We start from the raw sequence: 22,604 nt of genomic DNA on the forward strand, positions 1-22,604 counted from the left end.
TATATAGGGTAAGGGCCATTTAAGGCCCCCACTCAGAAAATGTTTATCTTAATTATGGAGAGGGATAAGGCAAGGATGTTACTAAAAATATAAAATTTAATTTGATCAGGCGTTCCGTTGCCATGGAAACTGTCGTCAAAAACATACACCTTCAGACCTCTTTATCTGGCATCTAATGCCATCTATTGTCATTTAACCAATCTTTAGTTTTGATACCAACTATATTGTCTTACGTTAATGAAAGTATGTATACTTTGGGATATGTCAAAGTCACTATTTTACTAAGAAAATATATTTTCAATTTAATATGTATTCCGTTACCATGGAAACTGTATTCAAATTTATTCCATTATATCTGAAATTATGGCTTTATTGACAATTAAGAGAACTGTAATTTTGGTAGGATCTATAAAATCTTCCATAAATATTTATATTATGGACACCCTAAGATGATTTTGTACTTTGAATTATATTAAATTGATAGGCAAGTCCGTTGCCATAGCAACCATTTTGTACAAACTCAGTTTCTGTTGTTGTTTACCAAAAAAAGCATTTGTTAATAAAGTTAATAAATCAACAAAGTTCGAAAAAGCTATTTTTAGCATATAGGTTACAGTCAAGGTCACAAGGTCATTGACCTTGGTGTCATTTGAAAGCACTTAACTAGTGAAGTATGCATACCAAATATAAAGTCTAGTGAAGTATGCATACCAAATGTAAAGTCTATCTCCTATGGCTCAAAAGTTAGAGCAAAAGTTAAAAAAAACTATTTTTAGCATATACGTCACAGTCAAGGTCACATGGTCATTGACCTTGGTGTCAGTTGAAAGTGTTTAGTTAGTTGAGTAAGCATTCCAAATATGAAGTCTCTATCTCGAACGGTTCAAAAGTTATGGCGAAGGTTAAAGTAGACAACAGACAGACAAACAGAAAAACAGACTGTCAAATAGATAAACAGACAAACAGACGGACAGGACAAAAACAATATACGCCCCAAATAAATAAATATTTAACATTTTAACAAAAACTTGGTATTGAGGGACGTGATTGTTGACAGGAATCAACTTGTCTCTCTTACAGTAAGTCTGTCCGTTAATGCAGTCATTTCCGATAATAACTTTGTAACTATGAAAAATTAGAAAAGTATATTCTAGTACATGTATACATATGATTTATGACTTGATTAAATCTCTAATTCAAAGTCTTGTCAAAAATTGTGATACTATAATCATTTATAAAAGTCAAATCACTGGCAGATGAAAATATGAAAAATGCTAAGTATTAATTGGATTTTATCAATTATCATTTTACGGAGGAATTTATTAAAAAAAAAATCTGCATCATTCAGCATAATTTTGCAATATGACCATTAAAATTTTGCATCGCATGATCATATTTGAAGTGCAGAAATAAGTAGTGAAACGACATATTGACTTATGTTTTTTTTTTTTTATATTAATGAATTTTAATTTATGATTATATAGCCAAAGTGTCGCCCGCGTGGCGCAGTAGTTAAAGCATCTTTTTATAGAGTCGCGAAGTAAGGAGTCAATCCTTACGTCGAGGGATAGAATCCCACCAGGGGACGTGGCGACCGGTCTTTCGTTTAAACTGAGGTCCCGTGTGTAGTAGGAGATGGCACGAAAAAGATCTCACGCTGGTCAATTGCCGTAAGTGCCGAGTATAGGTTAGAAATTGTTGCCCTTCATCTGCAAGTGGTGGTATCTCAATATAAATAAAAATTCTCAACAGGGACATTGAAAACAATCTATCAATCATTTTTAATTTTCTCTCCATTGAATCGATGGCCTTTTCCTATCAACATGTACTAAAATTCTAGTATCAGAAAGGGAAGATCGTGTAAATACTGCCTATAATACATTGTTAAAAAATTCAAAAGGCATAATGGTATAAGGATTAAACATAGAAATGTTAAAGAAAAAAATACGAATTCATGTAACTGGCCATTGAGGAGATACACAAATTCAATGAACAGGTTTGTTTGTTTGATTTTTATCCACCCTTTCGAGAACTTATGTCTCGATTCCGAAGTGAGACTTGAACCCTGTACTTAAGGATAATCTGCTCTATACTCTGTACTGCGACTCATGGGCAAATGATCTAACCACTGCGCCGCACAGGTGCACCAACTGACCTGGTGAAATATCGGAATCTTGTTTTGATATCATAGAGGGGGAAGGGTGTAGTAAAATATACCGAGTAATCAATAACTTTCTAGTCTTTTGCCTCTTTGATAAAAAATTAATTTCAACTGGTACAGTGTACTTTTTTTGAGATTTTTTCGAGAAGAAATACAATTACACGGGTAAGAATCTTGACTTTATTACAAACTACGAAGGTAGCACTGACACATGCCACTTTCTCAACACTAAAAAAAATATGTATTTTAAAACTTCTTATCTGTACAGTCCAGAAAAGAAATCGCAATGTTTTAACTAGTAAATTAAAATAAAAAGAAATTTTTTTTTTATAAAATTAAAAAAAAAAAAAAAAATAAAATAGTTGAGGTAAAAAAAAAACAACATCAAGTTGAGTGTTACTGCAGTAATAAGTAAAAAAAATGTAATAAAAATATAATATTATTTTGTTTTTGTACATATAAATAAGTTAATTATGCAATAAAATTAAATTATAGAAATTTTTTATAATATTATTTTTGTTGTCTATTTGAGTATTTGTATTCAACATTAATAGAAAAAAAGATTTTAGTTGGTTTCATTGAAATTACTAATGCCCCGAACTTCTTACAATAACGTTGAATTTTTTACACGTCTGGTTGGCCGTACGTTTGTTGCCTTGTAAACATGTAAACAATGAACGATATGGGAAGAAATGACAACGTATAAAGTAGATATGGAAATATGCACACACAATGAACGTATTTTAACATGATCAAATAATTTTACAAAATGTATACTATGTATATATTTCTTCTGTGAACTGATTTGATGTATAGTAGAAGAAGTTCAAGCGATTCGAAGATCAAACTCGATCATCGTTTTCCTTGTGATCCACACCCGTACATTCACACATCAACAGATCAATGTCGATGTCGATCCCGATAAAATATATTCTTTAATCATAAATATGTTTCAAAAATAGATATGTCTCGAACTTTATGTCGAAAATATACATGAAGCAATCGATAGATGATGCTACCTTCGAAAAAAAAAATTCAAGACATGTCAACAACGTCGTCGTCTTTCTCCGTACATGCTTGTGACGTCATGCGAGTCAGAAAGTGCAATTTTTCTCAAGGTTTTTTAATTTGTTAAGTGTGTGCGACTTCATGAACAAGATTAATTTTTTGAATGAAGACTTTCTTTGAAAATATTTTTTAAGTGTGTAAATATCTTTCTTGTTCAAGGCGTCGCACATACCTAAAATCGCCGATAACGATGCTAAAAATGCCACTTTTAGGCGTTTTCTTGTAAACTTAGTCACTTTAAACCTTTAATTCTCTGCATATTATTGAAATCAACATATCAATTTAACCATAAAAGAAAAGTATAAATTCTAATCTTTCAAAAAATATCAATTTCATTGAGGTTTATGGGCGTTGAAATTGTAACAAAAATGGGGGCCAAACTATAATAGAAACCCTATATAGTTCTTTGATAAATTTCTAAGCACCTTTTATTTACTAGATCTTGACCTTATATCATATGATGTAAATTGCAAGAGCTTAAATTCATTAATCTTCCTTACATTTTATAACTCTTTTTTAAGAGCTCCAGTATATCATAACGTCAAAAACACACTATGACGACGCCTATTTACCTCTCAGTAAAATAAACGCTCTAAAAATCAGTTATTTGAAACCGTTCCAAATTGTTTTAGCGTATAATTTTGTCAAATTGTATTAACTATGTGATAAATCTACTTTAAAATAGAAAAAGTGTATTAACTATGTGATAAATCTACTTTAAAATAGAAAAAAGCCTCATCTTCCTTTGATTCACGAAGTAAAATGCAATGAAAACCCCAGTCAGCCCCCTTCAATAAGGAGTAGGGTGAATTCACCATGCATCGGATACAAAACTTGCATCGGACAACTTTAGACAATAAACTCTCTTTCAACTTCAGAGTTCTTTGTATTTATTTGTTTCTATCTTGAAGCTGACGACTTAATTTTTTTGATTATACCGATTGTTATTATCATGTTATTATCAAAAACAAAACTCCGTACATCGGACACAAATTAACAAAGCATCGGACACTTTCCGATGCAAAGGTAAGCACTGCCATTTTCATACAGAACCCAGCTGATAGCTGTTTTTTTTTTTTTTTTGCATAAAAAGAAAATAAAGACTATATTTTCAGTCAAAATACAAGTAATCGATATACATGTATGACGTCTGGAATTTGACTCAATATATTTCTAAAAACCAGAATATGATAAACCATGAAAAAAGGCTCGAATTACCGCATTATAAGCATTTTAAAGCATTTTTAAGGCAGAGTGATGTCTTTTGAATCGTTCTACATTTCTGCAACGATATTGTCAATTAAATAAAGGTATGATATTTTTCCCGTCAAAATGCCGTCTGTCCGATGCATGGTAAACAATGTCCGATTCATGGTGAATTTTGAGTTATTCCTAAAAACTTGATTTTTGGGGATATTTTCTTGATAAAGGGCATACAATTGCGTCCCAAATTGATATTTTAATCACATTCGTCAAACTAAATGTTAAACTCCATTTTGATAATTTTCCGTCGGTAGCGAGATCGGTAGAACTTGTTGAAGTTAGTACAAGGGTATCCGATGCATGGCGAATTCACCCTATAGAAGGTCTATTTTAAGATTGAACTATCACCGATGTAAATTTAATTTTGAGAAATCTGTTTTGTGATTGATTAAACATTTAGTTGTTAATGAAATTCACAAAAATTAGAACTCATTGAAGTGCAGGATGATAATATAAATGTAAATCGTTTTTGACATATCATTGAACTAGTCAGTTCATAGAACCCTCTCTCTTGATTGTGAATAAAAATTAGATTGTATATAGTTTACTGTGCTTTTACGTCAAAAATAAATCATATCAATTCCTTGTATTATTACAAAAATCAATTATTGCGATAAACTGCTTTGCAAAATTCGAATGGAATATTGTGAGTTAAATTTTTTGAACTTATGGCAATGTTTATTAAAATACATGCCAGATTAAGGAGTGCAACAAATTAGCTTTTAAAAAAGACAAACTAAAATCGACTCTCTCTCTCTCTCTCTCTCTCTCTCTCTCTCTCTCTCTCTCTCTCTCTCTCTCTCTCTCTCTCTCTCTCTCTCCCATCCTACATGTACCTACCTCTCTTCTCTCATCTCTCCTTACTTTTTTTCAGTTACCATCGTGTCAATATCAAGTTACTTGGGTTTGTTTGCAGCAGATGTATCTGAACTCTTTGAATGCAGTGAGTAGATATAGTATATAAATCGACAGGCATAAATGACGTATTCTAAATTTAAAACACTCACCATTTGTATAATATGTTGCATTTGAAATCAAATCTTTATGAGCACTACGTTATTTACAGGTTGTTCCTGCCGCTGCCATTGGGGCTCATGTAGTGTTACCGATAGCTCCTGTGTCTATAGAGGAGGTAGAGTAGAAGATCTTTGATAATATGTTGTCAGGGCTAAAAAAAAATTTAATTTGATTTAGACATTGTTCTAAAATCTTAATTTTAGAAGAGAAGCGACTCAAAAGTAAAAATAATTTATAATTCGAAATATGTGATTTTTTTTAAAAAAAAGTTATCACCTTTGTGGTTTTAAATTATACTGTTCATACAAACAACAGTATAGAAATATGATTGTTTTAAATATTAAGATATTCAAAATATGAAACTTATCTTTATTTTTTGTTTACTTTGTTTCAACTATAGAGTAATCATATCGTAATAATAGTTAGATTACATGGCCTTCAGCTAGACATTAAGATATATCGACGATGTAGTTCCAATTAACAATGGTATTTTCCATTCATATGTCGATACGATATATTCTAGTGAGCTTGAGATAAAGGATACTAGGAACAACAGAGTCTGACACAGTCATGTGTTTCATGAATGAATATTTTATTTTTAAAAGACGTTATATGGTAATCTAACACCTAAGATCTTTGATAAACGTGATTAATTTAACTTTTCATTACTTATGCACCAATATAACTTCATCACCTGCATACGGAATTAACATATCTCAGTAGATTCGATTCGTAAAAACATGCTCTACGTAAATTATTTCTTAATCGAGGTAAATTATTGACAAACAAGTTGATGAAACAAGTTCATCAGCAGTCTTGTTTAAAGTCATCATTTCATAAGTTCTATGGTCGATACAATGACTTTGTCAGCAAATACAATTTATCATTCAAATGATGACAGACGTTTTTCATACTAATTGTTAGTCCATTATTTATATACTGAATTGACGAAGGATTTTTCCATTATTTCTCGATCATGACAAGGAGCACACGGCTCACTCCTCCATGGCACCTGATTCCCCCTCTAATGTTTCGGAGGTCCGTGTTTGCTTTGCTCCTATTTTGTATTGTTTTAATGACTTTGATATTGAATACTGTTCGTTATCTCCATATCCTTCTTCCAATATAATTTAAAAACTTTCTTCATATAAACAAATACTCGTAATGTGACAAAAAACACGAAAAAAAATAGAAATAAACAAGAAGATATTTTCAAAACAAATTAAAAACCTAAAATATTTGCATGTTATATTGCAAAAATTAAACAAAGAAAAAAAAACCATAATGAAATAATTTGACAAAAATAAATGCAGGATTTAGAAAATATTAACAAATAATACAGGAACTTAATTTAAAAAAAATATTGGAAAATAAATATCGACATTTCCTATCGTGTAGAAACATTAACTTTAATTTCTTTTAGAGAATTTGTTTCATGGTAATATGTTTTACAACAAAATGACTAATTTTAAACTGATAACAAAAAGCGATGATATCAATTTTGTACAAAGATATTATTAGTACCTGCATATAGAATTCTTGTTTTTAATTAATTGACACGCAAGAACGCGATCTTTGCAAAACAATTAGCAGGGAAGGTGAGGTTTAGCGAGGATTTTTGGTATTGTAGACCCAGCTTTCATTAAAAAAAAAAAAAAGAAATAGTCTAGAATAAATTTCATTTCAAATTTAGATTTTTATGGTTTCACTGCAAATAATACATAAATTTTATACATGTAATACGACGTAAACTTTTATTTTTATTTAGATCTTTGTGATTTGTGTTCACAAGAATGTCCAATCTGCCGAGAACAGACTACATTATGTCAAATAAGTCCTCCAAGTAAGTTCGAAACGGGCCTTAATTTGCATATTAATTAGCATCAACAAAGGATATATCTTCAGTTGTTTTGTATTTACAATGTACTTATTTTTACTTTTGCATGGCCATACTAAACATTATGCAAGACAAATTTGACAACAGTTTAGTACATTGTAGGTCTCTTTACATTCGCTATATAGAATACTAGTATCTTCGATTCTCTGGTATATCAGCATTATTGTAAACAGAAATGACTTTAGTGTACTATCTTATGAATTAAAATTTTAAAAGACGCTCGTAATGACTAAATTTAAATTTAGCGGTTTTTGAAACTGCAGGTCATTAAGTATCATATCAAAATTTTGCTAAAATTGTTTTATTTAAAATCAAATTTAAAGTCTGTTTGATGAATGAACTAATGAAAAATGTATCTCTTGTTAAGCGTGTATTCTGAAAATGTTGCCAAACAGATTCATATTGAAATCAATATTTTTTTTTAGCTTGCCCTCCCTGTCAATATTCAAGTACATCTCCAATAAATTGTACAGGTTCTACATCTGAGATTATTTATGCTACAAACACAGGTATGACTTTGTCATTACGTTTGTAAAAATTGTAACGTGTCGAGCGTAATGCAAATCACAATCAGGGGTCGTACTTGTCGATTCAGTGTTTGTGGAATGACTTCCAATATAATAATTTTTCTTATTAAACTATTAGAAAATGATTGAAAACAAAGGCATGCAAAATATAATGTTACAGACAGTAAGACCTAACCTTATCTAGGTTAATATTCACGTCAATATCAAATAGTTACAACTGATAAATTTATAAGCAGCCAACCTCGGACTGACGCTTGTACTGCAGCCTTATTCTGGACACAGTCAGTACAAGTGACATCCCTTCAACTGCTGTGCACACTGCTAGCCTTATTCAGGCACACACAGTACTGCACACAACAGCCTGGTCACCAGTCATGTCGACAAGACGGATCACAGACGAGATGCTAACCTCTGTTGCTAGTTAGCATTTGATATGCTTGCTACTCGAAAACAAGATAGCCTTTTTATTTATCATTATCCTCGATAATATTCTCTAAGACCTTACTTGATTTATATGGTCAACCTCTTCTATAAGCTTTAAAGTCTCACTTTCTGCTGCTATGTTCACACACGTCACAGCAAGCACTGAATAGACGCTCTATACCGCGATTCAGCCTTTTAAGGGTCCTCAACACACACCAAGCTTATGTTCTTATATTACTGAGCATTACTAATAAGAAGAATATCAACCTTAAAATACTTACCAGGAATTAAAACATACTGATTTTTTAGAATAATAATTTCACAAGATTCAGGATATTTTTCCCAAGGCATTTTCATTCATAGCACAACAAATTTTGTCTTACCCTTTCACAAGCTCATTTTTAAGCTCATAGAATAATCATAAAAATTTAATTTTATCGATCAACATATTTTTATAGAAATTTATTTAACTTATTAATAATAGATAAAACTCATTTTCTCTAAAATACATAGAGAAAAAAGCAATGAAGACTCCTATTGTGTAGAAGTAACACCAATAAATTCGATTACGTCAAAATATTGAATTCAAATTAAATGTACTAAGGTAGAAAAATATTTTCAAAATATTTGGTATCAAAGTTCCTACATGTATTTGGAGTTATCTTTCCTGTTGCCCGAGACTCTAAAAACTTTGGCATACGTCACCATACTATGGTCACTCATCATTGGATACTGAACTGGACAGCTATAAAATAGAAAAACAATAAACGCACACTATTTTATCAATATTTATATACACACAATAAGATAAAGTGTATTTATTGAAACGCACACATTAGCGTGCAAAAATACCACTTTCCAACACAGAATCGGTTGATTAGCCTAAAAGTAAGAATAACCTAAAATTTTCTCGTCATATCGGCACCCATTGTTTACGAATTATTATGTAACATAATTCCAGATGTCTGTTGTTCTTTTATTTTAAAAAAAACTGCACATCTTTATCGATCGGTCACTCCCTGATCATGCTATATGTACATTGTTTAAAATTAGGATGTATTGCATACTCTTCCCTTAGCAAAACCTTTATGTCTAAAACGTTTGTAATACTCTCTTACAAGCGGTGCCAGGCAAATTGTCAGTGCACAAACTATATAAAACCGGAAGTTAAAGTATTTTTTCTCTATATATGTCACAAGTTACATGGTATGGAGGACCCTTCAGACGGAGTTTACATCAACAACGTAATAGCTAAAAGCAAATGATAACAATTTAAATTTCTGAAATATTACACTATAAGCCTGTATTTATTCATGGAGCTTCTGTAAATTCAGAACAATTACTATGGGAAATATAATGAAATGATGATGAACTGATGGTGAATCCGAATAAGAAATGTACCGGTATATACAGAAAACATTATAAATGGAAGCATATGCTGACTGTTATCATCAAGATATCTTTTTCCATCTACCTATATTGTGCCTAGAAATTTTTACTGTCGGACAATATCAAAAATGTGGGTTCGGGTAAAATTGATATTGGAAGCAAAAAATAGAGACAACTACTTGACTTAACATATACTTGGACACTATTTTTTCTTATTTATTCTCAGAAAGAATCCTTTCAAAAAAAAAACACATTTACCCCCTGCTGAAAAAAAAATTACATGTTAAATGAAAATCATAAAGGGATCAAAATGAATGCAATTGTAATTTTACAGGGGCGTCATAGTCAATATATCTGATACGTACAACGAATTATCATTTAAAATATTAATGGAAATAGAACAAAAAATAGTTTTTTTACATCAATGAACAGTTAACAATGCCATTACGTTTTATTTTTAAAACATAAATGATTTATATATCCGATAATTCTTGACCTATTCGTATAAATTGCTATCTTTCCCTATTCATTTCGTAATATTCAGATATCACTTGCAATGGTGTATATCTATAACTTAATTATTCGCTTCTAGTACGATCAATCTTTTACACCAAACAGTCTACCACGGGTATAGGTAGATTGATTTTCGGGATTTCCAAAACGCATTTAAAAATCAAATTTTAATGACCTTGTAAGCAATAATATCCCATCGTTGCTGCGATTTTGTGCTCACTACTTTCAAAATGTGGCTTGCTTGCTTCATAGTCTTTGCAAGTTTGAATCCCACTATTGTAACATGGATACCAATCTTTCGTATGAGACCGTTTCAACCGATATCAATAAATGTTGGCACGAAAAAGAGCCATCAATTCCCAATGGCTATCATCTCCACCGACAATTGGTGGCATCTCATACCTATTGTTTCATACCTATTGAAAGGCTTTGGTATTATATCAAACATAAATACGAAATGTCTACCTGATCAATACACTGGGTGAGCAGCGGGTGTGATTGATCAACAGAGGATGCTTACTTCTCCTCAGCACCTGACTCAACTATGTTTTCGAGGGTCCGTATTCAATATTTTTTTCACACATCTATGTTTGTTTGTATCTTTAATGAAACATTGCTCGTTAATCGTTATATTTAAGTTTTTCAATACACAATAAAAGATTTTTCCTTCTTAAAGCTTGTCCTCCTTGTCCAACTCCAAATAAAAGCACTGTTTACATCGGTTCTACGGCAGAGGCGTCAACGACCGGTAAACAATTTTGTCGGTATTTCCTAATACATTTTGTTTAGTTATTGAAGAGTGTTACTGCAAAAAATAATTTCATTTTCTTCTTTTATAGTTTGCCCCCCTTGCCCATGTACATCGTCAGCAGGAAAATATACTGGTTCTACAGCAGAGAGTTTTACTAAAGGTTTTCATACATATGTATCTTCATATAACAAAGGGATCCCCAAAGGAAATAAAAGTCTTTACTGTATATATTTTATTGTGGGAGACTCTGCCTCTGCTTTGTTTTGTATACAAGCTTATCCTTGTAATAAATACTTTCAGTTTATTCGGATATATGTAATATTTTGTTAATATGTATTCATTTAACACCTGTAAAACCGATTTTAGAAATTTGCATGATCGTTTAGTTGTATTCCGCTTTTCGAAAAACAAATCTGTAAAAAAAAATAAATTTATCTATAAATGAAATTCTTGAGTACATTTAGAATAAGGAAGTTGACGATATTGAAAGCAGTTGCTTTGAATAGTCTAAATGTTTAATGTAAATGATATATTTGATATGTAGTATAGTTCATATTTCCAAAAAAAAATTTGATAATTCCACTTAGAACTGCGTCATTGGATATTTTTTTTTCTTTTGTATTGCTAAAGTGGAAATATTAAACGTAGCCAATTTTCAAAAGGGACAATTTGAAGTTCAGTATAGAGTATGAATTGATGTAAGACCTGTTCTAAAGTAGTCTTCGATCCTTTTAGATGCTGATTCTGTTCAAAGTGCAGAGGAGATTTCAAGAGGTAATGGTATATTTATCATTTTGGTTTAAACTTCCGCAAAATATCGTTTTTTGTGCAAAGTAATAGTTTTCACTTACAATTTTTAAAGAGATTAAACAATTTACGAAAATAGCTTTCTCAGCTGGAGTTGTGGTCGGCGCGTTATTCGGTGGACTGGTGCTTGGATTTATCATAACATCATCTGTCTTTATTTATTTTTGGCAAAGAGCAAGAAAAGAACAGGAGAAGTATTACATTTTACATTTTCGTGTTTAACATATTGTTACCTAAGATAATTTAAAAAAATGGTCTTCTAATCATTTAAAAAAGCTCCACTGACTTGTTGCAAGACGTTTATTAAAGATCTTCAATAATATTTCTATTTATTCCTAGTATTTTCTATATATTTATGCCCTGTTTACATGGAGAGTTTAATTCGCCGTAAATTAATGCGAAGTAAGTCAATGCGATTTAAATTGCGTTCAGACGACAGATAATGCTGAGTAAACTAATGTGAATTTTACTTCTGCAGCCCGGCGTCAGCACGACTATTATGACGTCATTTGTAAATCACGTCACCTTATGCAAAAGCAGATCCATTTGACATAATGGAAAAGTGTCTGTATACACATTTTAATGATTAACAACGTTTTTCTTAGTTTTTCATTAGCACAAGTACCTATACCTGACCACCGACAAGTGGCATTTGACTAATTTTTGATATTACGCATGCCTCAGAATTTGATTCGAATTAGCTTCGCTTAGTGTTCACACGGAGCTAATTCAAAGTAATTAAATGCGCAGTAAACTAATTAGAATTAAACTAATTCGTATTAAATTCTCCGTGTGAACGCTAAGCGAAGCTAATCGCAGCAACTTCACGTTTAATTAGAATCAAACTCTCCGTGTGAGCAGGGCATTACTTCTCAAAATGTAACATAAAAATAAGCACAGATAACGCATCGCTCACTTGAGCGCATCACTTATGGAAAATCAGAAATCATTTCAGTATATTGAGAAGTTCATCGTTGAGGAAACAAACTGAATTTACACTTCCGCAGAGATACTAATCATGGTGGTGTTTTCTTGAGCAGGAAAATAATTTAAAAAAAACTACTTGTTCCTATGTGGAACTATGATCGCTTATTGTTGCCCCACCCTACCCACTCTTAGTTTGAACAAATTTGAATCTGTACTACCTGAGGAAGCTTCTATGATAATATGATTAATTAATAATTAACTGTTCTTTAGCAGACATTTGATTAGTATTCCTATAATAAACAACACCAAGTTGTTCATGAAAAGACAATTTTTATAATTAGAAAGAAGTCAATCTGGTATTTTTTATTTCATCTCCCCTTATGGAGGACGAGGAAAATCTTACTTGTGAATAAAGTAAAATACTAGTATATTTTAATCATAGATGGTTTGTGACATATTTGGCCTTGTGATTTCTGCAATCTGAAAAGCATACAGTCGAAAGTTCATGCAAGACATGCAACAGATACATAAGACAGAAGCCGGAACTAAGTCTTTGATCAGAAAAGCTTACTTGAACTTTTGGCGAGCTAAAGAAATATCATGCGAGTGCAATTGCAATCAAGAACATTGAAAATATTTGCATTCATACTGATATGAATGTTTGATTAGCGTATGTTGATAGCGAGACATACATTAATATTGTTATATGCTACTGTTTGTTTGTACGTTTTTAGCTCTACTGGTCAGAGACCAGAAGAGCTTATGCGATAGTAATGCGTCCGGCGTCCGTCCGTCTGTCCGTCTGTCTGTCCGTCTGTCTGTAAACAATTTTTCAAAATGCTACTCCTCCTACAGTTTTGGTCTAATTTCAATATAACTTGGCACACAAGTAGACTACACTAAGATACATAATTCTGTGTATCGGTTTTTGATTTCGATGAACGGTGTTGCCGTGGTTACTAAAAATAGAAATTTCTGTGAAATTCTTTCAAAATGCTACTCCTCCTACAGTTTTGGTCTGATTTCAGTATAACTTGGCACACAAGTAGACTACACTAAGATACATAATTCTGTGTATCGGTTTTTGATTTCGATGAACGGTGTTGCCGTGGTTACTAAAAATAGAAATTTCTGTAAAATTGTTTCAAAATGCTACTCCTCCTACAGTTTTGGTCTGATTTCAGTATAACTTGGCACACAAGTAGACTACACTAAGATACATAATTCTGTGTATTGGTTTTTGATTTTGATGAATGGTGTTGCCGTGGTTACTAACAATAGAAATTTCTGTGAAATTCCTTTAAAACGCTACTTTTCCTACAGTTTTGGTCTGATTGCAATATAACTTGGCACACAAGTAGACTACGCTAAGATACATCAAATAGTGCATCGGTTTTTCATTTCGATGAACGGTGTCGCCATGGTTACTAAAAATAAAAATTTCTGTGAAATTCTTTCAAAATGCTACTCCTCCTACAGTTTTGATCTGATTTCAGTATAAGTTGGCAAACAAGTAGAATACACTAAGATACAAAATTCTGTATATCGGTTTTTGATTTCGATGAACGGTGTTGCCGTGGTTACTAAAAATAGAAATTTCTGTGAAATTCTTTCAAAATGCTACTCCTCCTACAGTTTTGGTCTGATTTCAGTATAACTTGGCACACAAGTAGACTACACTAAGATACATAATTTTGTGCATCGGTTTTTGATTTCGATGAACGGTGTTGCCGTGGTTACTAAAAATAGAAATTTCTGTGAAATTCTTTCAAAATGCTACTCCTCCTACAGTTTTGGTCTGATTTCAGTATAACTTGGCACACAAGTAGACTACACTAAGATACATAATTTTGTGCATCGGTTTTTGATTTCGATGAACGGTGTTGCCGTGGTTACTAAAAATAGAAATTTCTGTGAAATTCTTTCAAAATGCTACTCCTCCTACAGTTTTGGTCTGATTTCAGTATAACTTGGCAAACAAGTAGAATACACCAAGATACATAATTCTGTATATCTGTTTTTGATTTCGATGAATGGTGTTGTCGTGGTTACTAAAAAAAGAAATATCTGTAAAATTGCTTCAAAATGCTACTCCTCCTACAGTTTTGGTCTGATTTCAATTTAACTTGGCACACAAGTAGACTACACTAAGATACATAATTCTGTATATCGAATTTTAATTTTGATGAACGGTGTTGCCGTGGTCACTAAAAATAGAAATGTCTGTAAAATTGTTTCAAAATGCTACACCTCCTACAGTTTTGGTCTGATTTCAGTATAACTTGGCACACAAATAAACTACACTAAGAACATAAAGAGACTTTATCAACGATCATTATTCTATTTAATGCTGTTTATAAAGTTTCAAATCCCAGCTGCTTAAGTACTTTCTCTTCCTTTGCTATAAGTTCAAACCAGTAGAGCTTCAGTCTCGACAGAGACTTCTGGTTTTTTATCATATATTCGCTAGCTTTATTTATTATATCTTCATAATTAACCTTGGGTTTAATAGATAAAGTATGAATGCTGATTTCTACCTTCTAGAAAGAACAATCTCTTGCAAAATTATAACCATAACCCAGCGTACGAGAACGGAGATTATGATCAAATGAATACAAGAAACAAGACAGTAAGAACGAACAATGTCTTTTATTATTATTTTAAAAACAATAATTTATTGCTTTGAAATAAAGTTACACTTTCCACTTTAATGTAAAAGTAAGAAAAATTTTCAAAAATGTAATTTATATGACTTTTGCGCGGATTATCCAGTGTCGATATTAAAAATTTGCAAATTAAAAGACAGATATGATAATTGAAAAAAGGTATTCAGAGAAAAATAAATCTTCAGAAAATGTTAATGTTAAATCAAGATTTATGTTTTTATTAATTCAGTCAAGACATTCAAATACCAAATATCATAATTTTACGTTTCAAATGTTCTAATAAAAGAACAAATATGTTGGTCATGAATACTTGATAATATCTCAACATTTTTTGCATCATATATAAACACAATTAATGCTATATTTCAGCAAAAACCTACAAAGGTATCACATGTTAATCCCATTCCGAGAGAGGAGAGCATTTCTACATCCAACTTCACAGAAGACGGTGTATATAACCATTTAAATGAATCAGTCAAAGCTACAACAAATACAGATGACGTCTACGACCACGCTAGACCGCATTCCTCGACGTCATTACATTGTGAAGGGTACGGAACTTTGGTGTTTGATCATGAAGGAAATGATGTTTACATGGAAGGATATAGAGACAAAGGAGCTGGATGCAGTGTTAGAATGGACACTAAAAATGAACATACTGATCATAATTACTTTGTCCTTGAAAAAGAAACCATCTAATCGATAGAATTTTATGTTGGCAAAAAGAAGGAGTTTATATTAATTTTTTCATTATTATTACATCCTTTCATTCAATTTTTTTATTTTTTCTAATTTTAATTTGATTTCCTTAATAATGACTTAATATATTCATTGCTTTATAATACAAATTCACGTCGCAAATTTTTATACATTTTCTAATTAAAATGCCTACTCATTTTTTAATTGGAAAATCTTTTGTATTCAATAATAAATGTAAATGAATTGAAAGTACGTATCAATCATTTTAATAACTCATTATAATTTTCTTCAAGCAGATTTATATATTTATTCATTGGTTAAATATGATGATATGTTGATTTGGTTCTTTTAATTTAAGATAAAATAAAATAATTTACCAAGTTGTCCCTTTGTCTATTGAGTACAACATTTTCTTGGCAAATGATTTATTTTTCTTTAAAAAACAAACTGTTATTCGAAGCGTTGAACGTGTACTTGGGTATAATATATATTTTTCAAATAAATATAATTTGATGAGAAACAATTCAATATATTATATCAGGGAATGCATAAGTATTTGAATAAGCAGTTAATAAAATTTTAATTATTTTCCTACGTCAAATTCAATGGAAAGCCAACATATTTATTCATTTGAAATTTTTAAAAGTTTCGTCTTCTTAAAAATTTAAGAAGGCATTTTCTGAGTTGTTGTACATGTGTTTCGCTTCTTTCTTTTCATCCAACACACATTGCAATTATCAATCCATAAATTCTGTAAATGAGTTTAAAACCACAATCATATTTGAAATACATGTACACTACGAGGCATTGTTTCGTAGAATAAATCTTTCAATAATGATGCTCGACATTAAAATTACATTAAAAAAAATATTTTGGTATCATGAAACAGTATACGTTCCCTAACAAAAATGCTGTAGTTATATATATACAGTATATATTATCAAGTTTAATCACATACCTTCTTCTTTTTATGGTGACATCTCTAACTGGTCGAAAAATTCTTAAATGGGAGGTAAAATAGCATACAATCAATCAATATAATGATTTTATATGTAGTTTGTTTAACTTAAAAGTAAACGAATATCTGAACTATGATTACATTCATTTCCTTTTAAAGAAAATATTTTCTTGATTATTAATATCCATTTTCTTCACAAAATCATGTAAATACATTCTTTTTACAGAATATTCTAAAATGTCAAGTGTCTTTTTCTTTCCCCCATTTGAGATTTTTCTTAAATTAAATATCTTTTTCACAGACAAACATAGACGAATAAGAACACGGCATATCATTCCACATCCCATTTCGGGAAAGTATTTCCATACAATCTTCGTTTCCTTTGTCGTCGTTAGGTTCCCCCTTGTTCCAGTTAGATAATCGTAATGGTAACCTTGAGTGATTCCAAATCCAATTGTTTTCTTGTGTTTTGTCCGTACCACCCAATAATAATAAGAATATTATTATATCAACGGTGTTGAAAGAAAAAAAATATATAATTAAAAAAACAATAAAGTATTTTCCTGAATTAAAAGATGTGATCAGAATGTAGCGAGTTGGAATCTTGACCGAGACTGACCTAAGTCGATACAAATAGTTATGAACTGTTCTTTCGACAGTTTGAAGTGAAAGTTTTGAAACAATAAAAACCGAGGTCCGTGTTACGTTAGACGCTGACACGACAACGCAGGTAGGTTAAGGTTACAACCAAATATTCTACTTGCCTATATGCTATGACGTCATAATAAGCTATACGACGTGAGATTTAGAGATAAAAATTTCTTAAATCCGATATCTAAGATTGATTTGAGGTCATAAAAATGAACCAAAATATGCTGAGGAATAATATCAACGGAATTTTGGCGTTCCTGGGCCTCTGTAGTTATCACAGGGGTTACATACCAAACCCGTGACGTCATAACTGTTGATCATGCAGTAGCAGAGTGAAAGTGAAAAGTGACGAGAATTAATGTAAACAAACACAAGAAATCGGAGTTTAAAAGCATTTAGAATGAATATCATGTGCAATCCTTGTGGGAATAAAGCGTATGAATAAGGTATGGTAATATAATTCTGCAATTGCTTCGTAAAATTAGAGCAGAATTAAAAGCAGAGAGGGTGTTTACTTGCCGATCAGCCTTTCCTCTCTCGTTCGTAACAAAAAAGATGCAAAAGTTCAACACTACGCCGCATACTTTGAAACCTAATTTTTGTTTCTATGTAAAGTTCTTATTCTTTTGTTTTTGGAAAGTGCTGCTAGAATCGTATGGTTTACGGGAATTGATGCATTTTTTCGATGTTATGAACAAAATGTAAAAATTTTCGGAAGGTTTCGTCCGAAATTGTTGAATAATTATTTCTATAAGATGACAGTAGGATTCTAGCAGCACTTTTCATGGGACAGAGATGTTTTAACATAACTATTGATATAAATTGGAACTAATTATCCCCGGGGTAGTGTTTAACTTTTTACTTTTTCATTAAGGCATATTTTCTAATTATAGACGTCAGTGGTGACGTCGTGGTGAAGTGCCTCCTGTAGTATAAGTTCCATTGAAGTCTATAGAATACACAATTATAGTAAAAGTTTTATCCTTGACTTTTCCGATTTATTAGTGTTGCATAATTATAAAAAAATGTTAATTCGCCGAATTCTGATCCATGTGCTGCCTTAACAAACCCGCGAAAGATCCTCATCTGGTCAGTTGCCGAGTGAAGGTCAAAATTTGTAGACCTACACTAGTTTATGGTGACACCTCTGAATAAGTAGTCCTTAAAACAACACAAATTCAATCAATTAAAGATGTTAAAAAGTAGATGAAACATATACTTTCTCACTGTAGCGTAAATACACTTCTTTGCAAAAATATAGATAATAGTATCAGGCCAAAAGCCATCCAATTGTTAAAAAGATGTACGTTTGCTTGTTTTAGACATTCTTACAAAAGTAATTAATCATTATAATCATATACTAAACACCCTACTACACATATGCAGTTTATGATATATACATATGTACTGAATAGGAAAATTGAATTTCCACAATCAACATTACAAGTCTAAATAGTGTTTATTGTATTTGCGTAGAAATTGTAATCAGTTTTGAAAACCAAAATAAACAGAAGTCGAAATATACTTCATCAAAATATGATGTTAAAGAAAATAATTCATTTAAAATATGTGGGTAATTAAAAAAATCTTAGTAGCCATTAACTAATTGTATTAATAAACAAACACTCACCACTGGGTTCTTTATTTTTTAAAATGTTTGCTACGAAGACGTTCTCGGGCATTGTATCTATTTCAACCAACCTGGCTGACAATCCACGACATTTAACCTGTAATTACTGTACATGTTTATTATGTACGTATTGGTTGGTATTGCACACTAGCTTACTCGGTAATGCCAACAAAAGGAATTCCGTCATGCAGAGGACTAAATGAAGTAAATGGAGATAACGAACATCATTCAATATCAAAGTCCATAAAACAATACTAAATAGAAGCAGAGAGAACACAGGCATCTAAAACATCAGAGGTGTGATCAGGTGTCACAGAGGAGTGAGCATCCCCTGCTGACCGGTCACACCCGCTGTGTGCTCCTTGTCATGGTCGGGAAATAACAGAAAAATCCGTCGTCAATTCCGTGTATAAATAATGGAATAACAATTCTAATCTAAACCTAATTTTAAATAAAGTAATATATAGGGTTTTGTAAGACCTTGGGTGAAATCCCGTAAATGTGCGTAATTAAAAATGAATATTCACATAATAATAAATATATTCAAACCAAAAATGGTCAGTAGTAAGTCATTATATGTATATATATATCTTTTATCTTAGGTTCCTTACATTTGCCTGTTCTCATGATAACTTTTGGGTGTTTAGCATGTAGCACGAAGTCCCATGCTTGTCCCATCCTTTCGGACAATCTTGAAACAAATCATGACGTAAACATGTGATTTATAAATAGAAAGAAAGCGTATTAAATAATTGTCATAAAAGCATTTAAAGTAGTGCAATTTTTTATTACTTTAAAACAGAGACCTTTTAAGTTGTTTATCTGTGTTTGAAGATTTTGCAGCCTCTCTCTGTTTTCTTTTTTCACTAAAAGTATAAAAAGCTATTTAAAAAACATTCAATTATTCCGTACCCAGTTACCTTTATCACATGAAAACAACATGAACAATATTATCTAATTATAATCATTTTCTTTACCTTTGAAACAAAAAATGATAAACTTTTTTCTCAGAAATGGATTTCAGTTTACTTAGAAAATAATAATTATTCGTGTATCTAATATTTTAAAGTACAAAGGTGTCAAGGTAATTTCAAAGACCTTTTTGCTCCAACTCTTGTAGTTGGGAGTCTATATACATTTTTATTGATAGCAGAGAATCTTCAAATCCTCCCTGTGCACATTTATCATCGCCGATTCTCGTATCCAGACTTTGGGAGAAACTTATTTGTAGCTGTGACAAGAGGAAAATGACAGCCAATATTTGAGCCATAATCTGAAACGATTTGAAATTCACGATATTACCTGCCTTGAGACGATGCAACAAGAATTGTGAAATCACTGATTTTCGTGTTGGTTTAATTTTCGTTGTTTTTGAGGTATGAAGAGACCCAGGAATTCATGTCCACCACGAAGAGTAAAAAGTCATATACATGACTTCTCAACACATCTTCATCCACGAAATCAAATCCCCACAAACCTGTAGATTTTCTTCAAACAACGAAAATTTGACCCAACGAAAATATAAATTGCGCTTATGTATGCATATAACTGATGAACATTTAATCGACCATTCATTGGCAAAAATCCTATGACTAAATGAGACAATAATAATTAAAATCGACAAATAAATAAGATTCAAACGAATATGTCAGTTTTTTCCATACATTTATGCTAAAATGCTTACTTAGTGTATTAAATTATATTTTACAATTTGATTTATCCTTCACTTACCATTTTTGATTGAAGTTGTTCTGAACATTTACATTTTGCTGTTTCTTGTTTACGTTTTGAACGTTTCAAAGTTCACAGATTGGTGATGCACCATACGTAAAATAAAAAAGGGAAACATAATAATACTACAATTATGGCACTTAACAAAGGACGAATAATTATATAGGAGTCAGGATGCACACTATTATCTACTCAATGTCGTCTGACTAATTAGAGTGTGTATGGGCATAAGATTGTCCTTCACATTCAAGAGACAAAATACACAGAACACTTACATGCATGCCCTGTTCACACGGATAGTTTAATTTGCAGTAAATTAATTGGAATTCAACTAATTCGCATTAAATTCTCCGTGTGAACCCTGTTTAAATTTAATTTGCAATAATTTTCGTTTAATTTGAATCAAACTCTCCATGTGAACAGGGCATTAAAGTAAAAATGTCTGATTTTTTTTTCAATCGATCCTCTTTATTTGTTTGTTGAATATATGCTTTGAAAAGAAAGTAAACATGACATGATGTACATCAATCAACTGATATATGTACACATGACGAAGAAGGGATTGAATACCTCCTTCCCCATTTCTATTTTAAAGCATAAAATTCTTTCAGAAATAAGTTTTTCATAGTACATGTACATGCATCAAAAGAAACAGACTATAGAAAGTTTACTGAACATTTTATTTATGAAACTGGTTCTACCCCTATAACCACCGTATCCAACGGGTAACGCGGGGGAGTCGCTAATAAGTATGGGGGAGTCGTTTTCAACGTATGGGGGAGTCGATTTTTACCGCTTCGGAGTCAGAAGTGATGTGGGTCACGTCTTTTTTCGGTATTTGTAAGATGTATTTACAAAAAACAACTATCCCACGGAAGGTAGCAATAGTTAAGCTTTCTGTTGGTCATTTGTCCGGCTAGCATATACGTCTAGTTTTCTCAAACATTTCGAAACTATTCGACATATTTCATATTTACGTTGATCGAGTGGTTAAAACATGCATATTTTGCACAATCTTTGACTTGTGTAGGGGTTATAACAGTTAAAACAGCAAAAGCAAACGTTAATCTTTCAAATGCAACAATTGAAATTTTGCTAGACTTTATAAAAATTAATAATTTAGACATTTTCTCTTCAGAAAGTAATGGTTACGTAGGGGGGAATCGTTTCTGGAAAAACAAAACGCACAGGGGAGTCGCAAAATAAAGTGAAATACATGACCTAATCTGGTGTTGTTTTAAGTTAGAATATATGTACAATTGGATTATATATCTTCGGAGCACATGTGCTTGGGGACAAGACCCTTCCCTAGCTCTGTATGTAATTTTCTTACACATCACAAAAATTCAAAAAGATCACAACCTTCACTTTCAACAATGACAGTCTCTCCATAAAAAAAGAACAACCAGATTTATAATATGGAAAATTTCTTCATAATAATATTAACCATTTTTTAGCTCACCTCAACGAAGTTGGGGGGAGCTTATGTGATACCCTCGGCGTCGGTGTCGGCGTCTTTGTCGATG

The 22,604-nt window shown here is 31.6% G+C and overlaps 1 protein-coding gene across 1 annotated transcript; it reads left to right on the forward strand.

Moving 5' to 3' along the window:
- The first annotated feature begins 5,128 nt into the window (after nucleotides 1-5,128).
- On the forward strand, nucleotides 5,129-16,123 carry LOC134254589 (uncharacterized). The gene is made up of 11 exons (XM_062737117.1): nucleotides 5,129-5,138; nucleotides 5,367-5,435; nucleotides 5,559-5,624; nucleotides 7,278-7,352; nucleotides 7,832-7,915; nucleotides 10,935-11,006; nucleotides 11,098-11,169; nucleotides 11,745-11,789; nucleotides 11,896-12,010; nucleotides 15,288-15,372; nucleotides 15,779-16,123. The coding sequence occupies exons 1-11, from the start codon at nucleotides 5,129-5,131 to the stop codon at nucleotides 16,106-16,108; spliced, it is 1,023 nt and encodes a 340-aa protein (XP_062593101.1). The 3' UTR covers nucleotides 16,109-16,123.
- The last annotated feature ends 6,481 nt before the right edge of the window (nucleotides 16,124-22,604 follow it).

Source organism: Saccostrea cucullata, unplaced genomic scaffold (genome assembly GCF_032062105.1).
Source record: "Saccostrea cucullata isolate Sc308-1 unplaced genomic scaffold, CSIRO_AGI_Scuc_v1 ctg354, whole genome shotgun sequence".
Taxonomy (NCBI): Eukaryota; Metazoa; Mollusca; class Bivalvia; order Ostreida; family Ostreidae; genus Saccostrea; species Saccostrea cuccullata.